We start from the raw sequence: 12,957 nt of genomic DNA on the forward strand, positions 1-12,957 counted from the left end.
GAATCTTCTCAGGTCCACACTGACCCCTCCTTGCCTTCTCATCTCCCCAGCCTAGGGATGCACTAAATGTAGAGGTGGGCATCTCCTCTCTTTCCTTTTGCATCCCTCATCTGACCTCCCAAATAAGACAGAAAGCCAGTTTGACACTTTCTACCCTAAGAGTTTCACTTATTTCCAGGCTAACACCAAGTGCTCAGTTAGAGACTTAAGAGTGTTGAAAGTGACAAAGAACCTTGGAGGTCATCTAGCGCAGCCCCAGGAGAGAGACGGCCCCGACCCTGCACCCCGTGTGTAGCGGTCTCCTCTCTGCGTACTCTCTTGGTATGTGGGCCCTGCGAGGATACAAATTCCCTGCAGGGAGAATGCAGGCCAACTCCAGTTCACATCCTCAGCACCAGGGTGCCTAAGACAGTCCCACATGCATGGCACTCAACGATGACTTGACTAATGGGCACAGACTGCTAAGAATTACTTAGGGCTGATTCTACTGACAGCCCTCTCATTTCTACAGCCTTTGCTCCAGAGCTCCTCTCAACAGTTCAGAGGTAATTAATGGCATTCATTATGTGGGCTATGCTCGGATAAACAGCTATGGAGAGCACGTGAGGGCATGAGTAGGAACCATCTTCTAGCTTTATGTACAAAGGCCTGCACTAAGCTTGGACGTCAGGGGCTGTCTTGTTTGATTTCGAGCAGACCACAACTGAGCAGCCAGGTGGGAAACTTTACCTTCCCAACACAAGACTTTGATGTCATAACTCCAAAGAAACTCCTGATTGGAGAGGGCCCTGACCTTGGGCCAGGACTCCAGCCACACCACGGGTTAGGAAGAGAACACTGCACAGCGTCAGGCTGGAGATTTAGCCCTGGGTGTGCTCAGACAGGGCACACCCTGTCTGTCCTGGCTGTGCTCAAAAACTCATAAAGGGGCCTCAGAGAACCATTCCAGCCCTAATTTCCAAACTCCAAGAGATTCTAAAATTTGTGACATAAATAATGAGGCTATGCGTACGTTAACTGGGATAGAAAGGTTAAACTTATCTCTCTATCTAAATGAAGTTTGTCTATTTTATTCTTCATTTGTTTTCCTTTGGGGTTTTGGCAATAGAAAATGGTTGATCTGTGGCAAAGCCAGCTTGTTCTAGGTTAGTGTTGGTAGGATGAGGGCAGATGGATAGCAGGTGACGTGGGAAGAGACCTACTTCCAGAGTGAAGAACAGGGCATTAGAGGGATGAGCATGGCTGTGGGAGAAAACCAAGATGCAGACAGGGCAGAGGATGAGAAACCAACCAAATCCTCTCTATCCGAATCTGCTGCCACAGATGTGCCTCAGTTCAGCTCACCTGCGGGCCAGGTGTCCTCGGCAGTACTTTTGTAGGGTTAAGGTAGCCTTCTTCAGCCTGCGGTATTTCACCTTCTGCAGCCAGCCCCGGACTGTCTTCTGGATCATGATGGTGGCTGCCCGGAACTTGTCAGCTCGCAGCTTCTCTAGGTAGGCCACCTGGCCTGCCCGGAAGAAGATCTTGGTGCGGCCAAACTGGAACTTGTCAGGATCCTTTACAAGGCAGAAAAGGGAGCTGCTAGGTCCCCAGTGAGCAGAGAGGTAACTGCCCACAACACCCAGTTCTGCCCATGCAGAATCCTCTGCCAGCCTTCACACACGCCTCTCAGCAGATATGCACGAACTCCACTGAGTCCCTATGCAGCTCTGTGGAAGTGGTACCTGAACAATGACCTTAGAGAAGGAAGCAGCCTCAGAAAAGATGGAGGGGGAGAGTTTAGGAGAAGCGCAAACCAAATGCAAATGTCCTGTGGTGGCAAGAAGCTGGGTCTGTTTGAGGAACAGGAGAGCCAGGATGGCTGGGAGTGGGGAACTGAGGTGGGTGGTGGGAGAAACCAACACCAAGTGTCTTGTAGGCTGCAGCAAGAAACTGGGATGGACACAATGGGGGTAGGGTAGGGTGACACGTAGGGTTTGAGCAAGGGAATGAACTGGTTTAGTTAATATCTTAAAAAAAGATCACCCGTCAATGATCACAGAGTTGTATGCATAAATACAGATACAAATAATACCCACCCCACCACCAAAATAAAACAAAAAACAAACAAACCTCTGAGACTACGCTAGGAGTCGTTCAGGACATGTAATCACCGTCTGATGAAACTTGTTAGGTTATCACTGACAGTGGCCCTTCTCTGCGCTCGCCCCACAGTATAGGGAAAGCCCTGGTATGGACAAGCCTGGACGGAACGCTTAGGGAACTAAACCACAGTAACTGAGCATGCGCTGTGAAGAAACTGCCACCTAATTTTGTTCACTACGTGAAGACCATAATGAGAAGGGAAGGAGTGGGTCAAGGTTTAAGGAAGACATACATATACAAGAACATGTTTCATGTTAGCAAATGGCTATAAAATAATGCGGAATTGCCATTCTTCATGGGTTAAGTCCACACAGTGAGCCAGACTCGGGTTCCACACACACGGGAGGCTGGGCTGCTATGCTGTGGCTGGGCCAGGGCACAGCGTCCAGCCTGAGTGACACTGAGACTCCTCTCCATGCCAGGGGCTGTGGCCTGGCTCTCACACCCTCTCCCCGTATCTGCCCGTAACTGTACCTAGAAGACCCTCAGTTGATTAGACACAGAGGGGCTGGTCTGGGCTGGGAAGCTTGGAGCAACAGAGGCCCTACTTTGATCTCTGCCCTACTAGGGATCAGGAAGCAAAAGGGGAGTGGCTAGGTCCTGTGCTGGGGGACAATCACAGCTGCTCTGGCTTCAGCAGAGCTGGGCCTGGGATAGGGAGGTGCCTATGACATCCCTGGAACCAAAGCACATTTGCTTCATTTCCTATTCTGAAAAATCAGGAAAGGGAAAACTAGCTTTCAAAGCCAGTAGTTTTTTGTTTGTTTGTTTTGTTTTGTTTTGAGAGGTTTTTGCTATAGGGCACATGCGCTCGCCAGACAGACAGAGAGAGACAGAGAGACAGAAAGGGAGAAATCACTCCCCGGGAGGGATGGCCATGCCGCAATCCCTTCTCCTCCATTCTCCTCTCGGGATCTTGGGCACATACGCACATGCGCCCGGTGTGAGTTTTAAGCCACCGAGTCCGGGACGCGAATCGCGGTCGACTACGTGGGAGTCCAGCGACATAGCCATTACACTAACTGCTGGTTCCCGGTTTGTTTGTTTTTTTAAAAACAAGTAAGGCTCTCTCTGAAAGTCCTATCTGCTGTCCCAAGTCACCTACCAACCCGATCTGCACAACCTGCTTCCCCCAGGCATCTTGAGTACACCTTTGACCCCAGACCTGCTTTCTCTAATCCCTAGAACTTACTGACTATACTATTCACATATCAATCAACATCATCATCATTTGAGACTATTTCCCTAAGAGCCAGAGAGTGGGGGAGCTGAAAGCAATCTTAGCAATCCATTCCAAGCCCCATCTCTTATTTCAGAGGATAAACTGGAAACCTCCAACAAATAGGTGACTTGTTCAAGGTCACACTGGTTAAAAAAACAAAAACCCACGAGATCTGGGACTCCCAGGCCAGTCTCTCAGCACACCACGTCCCCTTTGGTAACCCTGTCGCCTTGCACTCACACGCATAGCTCCTTGCACCGGGGGCCCCTGCAGGTGCTTGTAAGTAAGCTCCCTCATTGTCATGATGGTCAGGTTTGCCTGACATGATTCTCTACAGTTATGGCCTATCCTCACCCAAGATCATCAATGCTGGAGAGCAGGGCCCACACAATATGCTCTTTTATAACCCTCCTGTGGACCAATCCAGACTGGAGTCCATGGGAAGAACTCAATACATACTTGTGGAGTTAAACTAATTAATCAATGAATTAAAGTTTAGGAGGAGACTGTTCCTAAAATTCTTATAGGGGCGACTCCCAGAATCCACAATTCTCCTCAAACCAACTGCGAGGGTTTGTTAAATCCTCATTACCACAGTGAAGCAGCCCAGCTCCCAGGCTGTCCCCACTGAAGGTGGCCATGAAGTGCCCATGCCTGGTCTGCAGGCCACGTTCATCGCTGCTTCTAATCACTCTGTCCTGAACTCTTGCTTGGGAGAGGGCAGGGAGTTGGGATGCACCCTTCCAGGCTAGCGTGTGGCTCTGCAGAGTCTCAGCTTCTTGACTCACAGTTCCAGGTGATGAGCATTCAGAGGATGAGTGTCCAGAGGGTTGGCTCATGCACAGGGGACAAAATTAAGAGGAGAAAATACAAGGTCTTTAGGAGAATCTTGAAGTCTGGTCCCTACACAGTCTCCAGGAAGGACAATGGTGCAGAGATGTTAATCAATCTGACTGAATCGGGGTCAATGTGGTTGAGAATATGGGAGTTTCTGGGTCAGTCTTCTTGTGAAACTGTGAACAATTTACATCCGCCCCCTGTGCCTCAGTTTCCTCATCTGTATATGTACCTTCCTTATAAAACGAGTCATTACTGGCAAGATTCCTGTCATGGTGGGCTCTTCTAGCTAGCTTCTCTGCACCTGATGGCATAAACTCATACTGTTCCTGTACAATCAGGAATCATCCCTGTGACCGTCGGTAATTATGCCAAGAACATGCTGCAATTGAATCTTCGCCGTTTGCATGTTCAGTCCAGCTAAATGACAAACTTTCAGTTATAATACAAGGGGATCAATTCACTAAGGGAAGACGGCGTTGAGTACCTTTGGCCATGAAAAATGGAGTGGCTAACTCCATCTGGGAGGCTAGTCACAGGCTTCCCAGACCAGGAAGTGTTTTAGAGTATTTGGAAGGAGAGTAAAACTTGATCAGAGAGGTTAAAGAGAGAAAAAACATTTCAAGCAGAGGAAATGTATGTAGTCATAATTTTTCATTAGGCAAGGCACTTGTTCATTCATTCATTTAAAAAATATTGGTGGCTTCCCTGTCAGTGCTCACAGGTAAAGGGTATGTGCCAACGCGAAGACAGTCCTCTGCAGAGGGGACTATAAACAACATGTTAGGGACTATAAGAGTGACAGAAAGTGCTGGTCAGGGAAAGCAGGAGGGCAGGATTGGCATTGAAGACAGACACTGAGAAGTGAGTAAGCTCCTCCTCAGTGGGAGGGAAGAGACAGCTATGCCAGGCAAAGCCCAGTGGCCTGAGTGCATCAAGGAGGCAGCCCCCGGGCAGTGCACATGGTACTGGGCAATGCTCATGGCTCCCAGAGCTGGAAGGGAGGAAGCATGGAATGGGCAGAAGCTTCCCCTCCAGCAGGGAAGTGGAGGTTCTGTGAGCAACCTTAGAGAAATCCTGGGAATGAAGGGAAGGATGAGACTATGACCCTGGACAAAGGAGAAGGCAGCCACAAAGTACCCTGGGCAACTGGCAGGCCTTGACTGCCCACTGAGAGGCCAGCTCCTGCTACCAATAAGGAGAAGGGCTCCTGCCACTCCAGGAAATCAGCTGACCTTCAACACAGATTTTTCGCATCCATGGAAAGTGAGATGTTAAAATGTGACCCCAGGAAAAACTTCAATCAACCAAAGTCTAATTAACCAACCACAACCCTTGCTTAGCCAGACTGTCACTCTTTCACTCTCTACATTAATGGTGGGGGGAGGACACAAAGGAGGCCAAAAGTGGACTTTCCTTTTTGAATAGATCACTTTGAAGTGATGTATATATTTAGCATGACATTCTGTACTGTCTTATGGTCACAGACTTAAGAAGCCACAATGATGCTCAGAAGATGACTGTGACACATTTACAAAAAAAAGTTCTTGAATCTTGATCATTTGGCAATGAGTTATTTTAAAGGAATGAACAGAGTCTCTTAGCAAAATAATACGAGGAAATTTAAGAATTTTGAAACGTCTTACTTTTCAAGGGGAAGACGTTTGATGTGATTTAGCGTTTGAGGCACTAACTATAATACTCTGCTGTAATCTCTGTATTCTCTGGAACTCTTGGAATGATTCAGGATTTGCTCCTCACCAAAGGTCCCCAAGAGGTCTAGTACTCTAGTCTCCATGGCCTGGTGTGATTTCAGGTTGTTTCAAGTCAATCACATAATTTGTTGCCTCACTTAAAACAAGCACTGTGGGAGAGGCTGAGGCTGGGTACAGCAGCTTGGAGTGAAATCTAAGTAGTCCAGAGACTTCCCCGTCTGCCGCCTTCCAGGGCTGAGTCCTCACAGGTGAGGTGTGTGGGCAGAAGATTGGGCTATGAGACCTCCAGGAATCAGAGAAGCCAGAGATCCTGGACCAGCAGGTTGGAGCCACGAGCAGCCTCATCCCAAACCAAAGTAAAGTGCGTAAGCGACCCCATTGCCTGCGTGTGCTGAAGTGAACGAAGCCAGGGCGTGCTTTGGGCACACGAAGAGGCTTCTTTTTTCTAGGCACTGACACCTGAAAATGGATTTCATCTCAGTTCCACTAAGAATGAAGAAAAGCAAAAAACAAAAAGCACAGTTAACCACTCCTACCCCCTCATTCTCGGGACCTGTGGCCAAGTCTGTGCTGGAGCCCAGCCTGTCCCCAGGGGCATGCCCAGCTCACCTTGATGAGGTTCTCCAGGACAGACTTGCAGATGGCCTTTTTGTCCGTGTTGGCGAGATCTTTCTTCCTGACAAGCACCCGATACCGGTTGAAGAAGTCATGATAGGGCCACCTGGAGGGAGAGCAAAGGTGTGTCAGCTGTCATGTCCTGCCTCTTGGTCACACCAGGGCCACGGGTGACCTCAGGTAGTGCCCATGTGGTCAATACTATGGCACAAAGTTATTCTTGCAGCAGCAGCAAACAGTCCCGGGGAGTTCTGTCCTTCCCAGTGCCCTCGGAATTTCAGTGTGTAGATTCCTGGAGTTGTGGCTAGAGGACTGAGGGGGAAAAGCTGGGTTTTGGAAGCAGCCTGCCATCATTTCTACCCAAGCAGGGCAGCGCCACTCCTCAGCTATGGCTGAGCAAGCAGGGTACCTCACCTGGAAAGCGGCTTTGTATTTATGTGTTGGGTTTCTTCTTACAGAACTAACACTAATTGCTGTAAACATGCAGAAAGGTACACATTTGTAAACAAGTGGTCCATATCCTAACTCTGGGAGAGTATACTGTTCATCATTGGTACAATTTAGAAAGAACCACTTTTCCCTCTTAAGTAAATTTTGCTTATGATTCCTATTTTTAATCATTCTAGTAATGCAGGTCTATGACTGAGCCATAGAGAACCAAAGTGACTCTATATTGTCCTTCGTCTTGGAGTCCTTATTCATAGGTTAAATCTTAGGAAAATTCAGTCTTTTTTCTTCACAATGAGTCTTAAAGAAGCTAGCCTTTTGCCTTCCTCACAATAGATGGAACCTATTACTTCACTAATGGAAATTAACAATAACTGGTTTCTATAGCTACCACCAGCCTCCCATAGGACTGGCTGAGATTTGATCAGCTCAAGCATTATAAAGCCACACCTCACTTCTGAACTTGGAGGTCAGAGTTGTCTGGATGGACTCCATTGCTTCTGCTTATCGTTAAGCCCCCTGTAGAGAACGGACACTGCTCATTCCACCCTGCCCTGCAAGCCTGGAAGGGAAACTGCCCCTCAAGAGTGACACTCTGAGGTCTCTGTGTCCCTGCCAAAGAAAATGACCAAGCCTCGTCATTTTTGCCCAAGACAATGAAAAACTTCCCCTTGATTTTTTAAAATGTACCTTACATTGACCTCTTCCCCCTTATCAATTTTGTATCCCATCTAGTACGGGGGAGACAGGTAAGGACTCCACTCCACTCTCTTGCTGGTATTGGCCCCACTAAATAAATTCCTTTTCTCATTCACCAAGTTTTTTTTTTTTTTTTAATAATTTTTACTTATTCATTCATTTATTTTAATTTGACCAGAGAGAGACAGAAGGTGAGGGTGAGGGAGAGAGGAAGTTAGTTTTGTCTCTTTGCGGCAAGTGCCACAGACCTGATTTCGGGTTGCTGAACACGTGTCCCTGTGTTACATCAGATCCACAGTAAAGAAAATATCTGGCTGGGGCTGGCAGGTGGCGTGGTGGTTAAGGGTGCTGGACTCCCACAGGCCGACTCCGGTTCAAGACCCAGACCTGGCGACTTGCTTGCTTGCTTTCTCTCTCTCTCTCTCTGTCCACCTCTGGTCAAATTAAAAATAAAGTTAAATCATTCTTTTATAAAAATAGTATTTTTTTACTATTTTATTTTATTATTTTTTTTCTATTTTATTCATTGTCATTATTTTTATTTTTATTTTTTTAAAAGTTGACCTGAGAGAGAGAGAGAGGGGTGAGAGAGAGAAGTGAGAAAGCAAGCCACCAGGTCCGGGACTTGAACCACATTCAGCCATATGGGAGTCCAGCCACCTTAACCATCATGTTGCCTGCTGGCCCCTAAAATAATTCCTTTAACGAAAGAAAACATCCAGCACTTCACGTATCAGTAAGACACTTAAGACTCCCACTAAGGTGGGCGGGCTCCAGTGCAGTGGTAGAGGGCTGTTTAGAGGAAGCCAGATCCCAAATGGTCAACTAGGTGTTGGATCCCATTCCCTAAAGCTTGAAAAATATGCCAGGTATGCACATGTGCCTAGGATTCAGACAGGATGGGGAATTAGAAAAAAGGATCGCAGCATGACCAGGACTCGCCGGGGTGAGTGTGTGTGTGGGGGGCTTTCTCCCTCTGTCGTGTGCGCATGTGCACATTCTCCTACTTATTGCTATATAAGTGCTATTCGGTACACTTTGGAAGGGAATCATTAAGAGGATCTTAAATTTATCCTGTCCCTTGAAATTTAGACTTAAACAAATGCAGTCTGTCCAATAAGCAAATTCACTCTCTTCTAAGTAGAAACTGCCCCTTTCTCATTAAAGCTGACCCAATTCACACCTATACTCACTCCTCAATACTCCTTGGTTCCCGTCTTGGTTTCAGGAAACATGCAAAACCTCTTGTGTAGTCACACCCTGAGATTCAGCATAACCCCTATGCTAAGACAACTGAATTTCAGTGTGTACCCCTCTGAAGGTCAATCAGTTCTGTGTCCTGGGCAGAGGGGTTAATCTGCCCAAGTTCGCATCCTCAGGTGTCATCAGGAGGTGCTGCCTTGTCCTGGCTGCCCCATGTGCGGTCTGCACTGCTCATGTGGAAACCACTCAGGTGCTGCACTGAGGTCAGTCCCTCCACTGCTTGCTGTCACCCATGGCCTTGTTGAGCGACTGTCCAGCTCCTCAGATAAAAGCAGTCATCTTTACAGGTCCTTTAGAAATGCCTTCCAAAGAAACAAGTTCTGTGGGTGATCGGGTGTTACTAGTGGGTACAAGATACACACATGCTCAGGCAGTGGGGCCCTGGAGAGCTTCTCCTTGAGCTCCATCACTTAAGGCTGTGTGGTACTCAGATCCTGAGAGGCCTTTCCCCTCCCAGCTTCCTGGGGCAAGAAGGGAAATGGAGACTAAGCCCCTCACCCTGCCCCCTTCTCATTGCTCCTTTGTAAACACCCTCCTCTGGTGGATTTCCCCCATACCCAGAGGTTTTAGAGAAAGGCGAATATAAGAGTGAATGATGAAACGACAGTTTTCTTATCTTACCTTTTCCTCCTCTATGTAAAAATATCTGATTATAGGTTACTCCTTATCTTAAAATATAACTCACAAATGAAAATTTACCCTTCAAAGTCTCTAATAGTTTCTAATATATTCGCTAAGTTAGGCAACCAACCTGAAGTGGAATTTTTATCACTCCAAAAAGAAACTCCGCATCTATAAGCAGTCATGCCCCATTCATGCCAACTTACATCCTGGAAATCACTAACCCACTTTGCCCCCCATGCCTCTAATCTTTTTAACTAGCTGGTTGGCACAGACATTGTGGCACAAGGGAAATGGGTGTATTCTGCCAGAGGCTCTGGGTCTTTACCAGGTCCTGTGCAATAGGCTTGTGGCCTGTGTGGACTCCATTCAAAAGGGTGGGCAAAGGGGACTTAGAGTCCCCCTGGCCACTGTCTTGTGGTCTAGGAAAGGGTTCCTCTTCTCTTTGCCCTTCACTCATGGAGCAGAGACTGTCTCCCACTTCTCCAGTCGCAGAGGGACCATGAACCAAACCCACTGAATGATGGGTCATCTCTAACAGGCGGCTTTAAAAAATGGAAATGATTAAGGCCATTTGCCCAGCTAAATGCTGCTTTAATTATTTCAATCATGTTCAAGAAATGTCAAGAAAACTCCTAAGCCCTGACTGATGTTTAAATGACTTAAAACTGGGGGATTGAGAACAAAGCCAGAGTTGACAAGCTGCCAATCAGATACGCATTCTGTTTTTAATACATACAAACACTATTGAATTTTTCCCAGGCTCTTTCTGCCCCAGCCCCCAAGTCTTAAATATAGACATAGTCTACTGATATCTCATCTTAGAGTAAGATGGATTTGGGCAAGAATCGAATGGAATAATGCATATAGAAAAGGGCTTCCTAAAGCCAGGCCCCCTTCCCCATGTACACCTGTCAATATTTGACTCCCACAATGCAATCTTCACTGGCCCGCTGGTCAGGTGGAGGCTCTCCCTGTGAAGCAGCTCAGCACTTTTCCTGTGACTTTCCGAGGGCACTTCCCACTCTCTGCTTATGGTTATTTGTGTACTCACTCATTTCTCCCGATGAGTTTGCAATTTCACTGGGGAAATAATTAAAGCAGCATTTAGCTGGGCTAAAAACCTCAAATGCTTCTAATTTAAAAGTCTCGTACTGCTGACAAATCCATAACTCAAGGAAATTATGAATGTGGGGAGGCGTGACTGCAAAGACACCATGGACAGCATGGAAGGGGCTCGCGGTACAGAAGGACAGGAGCCTGCTCCAACGTTGGCCAGCAGTAATGACATTTCATAGGCTCCCCTGTCTGTGAAATGGGGAGACTATCACCGTGCTCACAGAAGTCCCTTACAGGGCTTCAGCAGTCCACGGGTTCATGACACTGCTCAGAAAGTTGCAAAGTTTCCCCAAGATCCACATGACCCTTCCCTTCCTACCCAGGCCTCCTCTTCCCCTTTTCTTGTCTTTAAAGCACACCTGTACCTGGGAGGAGACACGCATGAAGCTGATGGCAGAGGAGGATGCCAGGTTCCTGTGTGAGGCAACCTGAGAAGAGCTTAGGTAGGTCCTCCCTTGAAGGGTACCAAAAGTAGCACCTGCCCATTGTGGGACTGGACATGAGGACTGTCAATGTGTCATTCTCCAAAGGACCCAGAATCAAGTGTAGACCTCCCTTTCTGTGCTCTCTTAGAGAGAAAATGCTCAGGGGAAAGGTCCCTCTCCTTTTAGAGGAAAACCTTCACAGTGAGGCAAAAGAACATGTGATTCTTGTTCCCAAACAGAACTTAGCAGGACTTTGATTTATGGAGACACTTGGATGTAGGTTCACTGGAAGCATGTGAAAGTTGAGAAAGACCACAGGGCCACCCAGGATTTCCCCTTGAAGCCGCCATAATGGGATTACCCTTCCCCTAGCATTTTAGTTATTCCCGAGTCTTCTGCAGGACACGGAGCTTCCTGCCTTGCAGTACAGATGTGCCTTCACAGTTATCTCCTCTGCTAGGTTCCAGCCCTTCAGCCACGGTCTCTCTCTGATACCTATTTAAAGCCTCCAGCACTTACCAAGTTTTATGGTTTGCTTACTATGGTTTAAAAAATTTCCTGACTGGGACCAGCAGATGGTGTAATGGTTATGTCACTGGACTTCCACGCAGTTGACTGCAGTTCAAACCCCAGACCTGGTGGCTTAAAACTCATGCCAGGTGCATGTGCATGCATGCCCAGGATCCCAAGAGGAGAGTGGAAAAGAGGGGATTCTGGCATGGTCATCCCCTCCCGGGGTGGGGTGGTGGGATTTCTTGCTTTCTGTCTTTGTATCTGTCTCTGATGAGTGCACATACCCTATAGCAATGCCAGGGACCAGCAGTTGGAGTAACGGCTATGTCGCTAGACTCCCATATAGTCGACCGCGGTTCAAGTCCTGGACTCGGCAGCTTAAACTCACACTGGGTGCATGTGTGCCCAAGATCCCAAGAGGAGAATAGAGGAGAAGGGATCACAGTGTGGCCATCCTCCCTGGGGGGTGATTTTTCACTTTCTGTCTCTTGTCTTTCTGGCAAGCACACGTGCCCTTTAGCAATAACAAAACAAAACAAAAAACAAAAACCTCTCAAAAAAAAAAAAATTCCTGACCATTCAAATTGTTTGAACACCAAAGTTACCTGCTTTTTTCTTTAATAGTGTTTCTCAAGGAGGGCACCACTGACTTTGGGACAGCAACTTCCAATGTGTGGTGCAGTCCCACAAGACACAGGATATACAATATCTTTGGGTCACTGTCCTCCAACCCATTCATTGGGATATCAAAAAATGCTTCTGAACATGTGCAAAATAGTAACAGAGCAGAATTCGAGTCTAGAAAAGTTTTTTATTGAGACCAACCATGATCACCACCTGCCTCCACTGTGTGATCCTACCCCACAGCTCCTGCCCTCACCGAGTGGCCCTGGAGAAGTCCTTATGTATTCTTGGTGTGGCTCTGGCTCACTGGCAGGAGGTGTCAATCCTGGGCCTGGCTCCTCTGCCTTTGCATAGAGATGAGCCCCTTAATTCGAGTCTATGCCCAGGGCCTCACTGTGTGCTCTGTGGAGTCTCGGTGACCCTGAGGCTCCAATTTCTATTCAGCTTTGCCTTTACTGCAGTCTGCTCTCCCTGAACTCACTCTCATATCAGGGACTTGGCTGAGCATCCTGGACTTTGGTGCCCTTCAGCCACGGTCTCTCTCTGATACCTATTTAAAGCCTCCAGCACTTACCAAGTTTTATGGTTTGCTTACTATGGTTTAAAAAATTTCCTGACTGGGACCAGCAGATGGTGTAATGGTTATGTCACTGGACTTCCACGCAGTTGACTGCAGTTCAAACCCCAGACCTGGTGGCTTAAAACTCATGCC

At 47.5% G+C, this 12,957-nt stretch overlaps 1 protein-coding gene across 2 annotated transcripts in view; it reads right to left on the bottom strand.

Moving 5' to 3' along the window:
* MYO5B (myosin VB) overlaps positions 1–12,957 on the bottom strand; it is a 275,873-nt gene that overhangs the window by 78,841 nt on the left and 184,075 nt on the right. For both annotated transcript variants that reach the window (XM_006144449.3, XM_006144451.3), the window contains exons 18-19: positions 6,529–6,640; positions 1,345–1,556 (exon numbers count right to left, since the gene is read on the bottom strand). In XM_006144449.3, coding sequence (XP_006144511.1) covers positions 1,345–1,556; positions 6,529–6,640 — 324 coding nt within the window. The remainder of the gene's footprint in view (positions 1–1,344; positions 1,557–6,528; positions 6,641–12,957) is intronic.

The sequence above is a fragment of the Tupaia chinensis genome, unplaced genomic scaffold (genome assembly GCF_000334495.1).
Source record: "Tupaia chinensis unplaced genomic scaffold, TupChi_1.0 Scaffold000119_2, whole genome shotgun sequence".
NCBI classification, from domain to species: domain Eukaryota; kingdom Metazoa; phylum Chordata; class Mammalia; order Scandentia; family Tupaiidae; genus Tupaia; species Tupaia belangeri.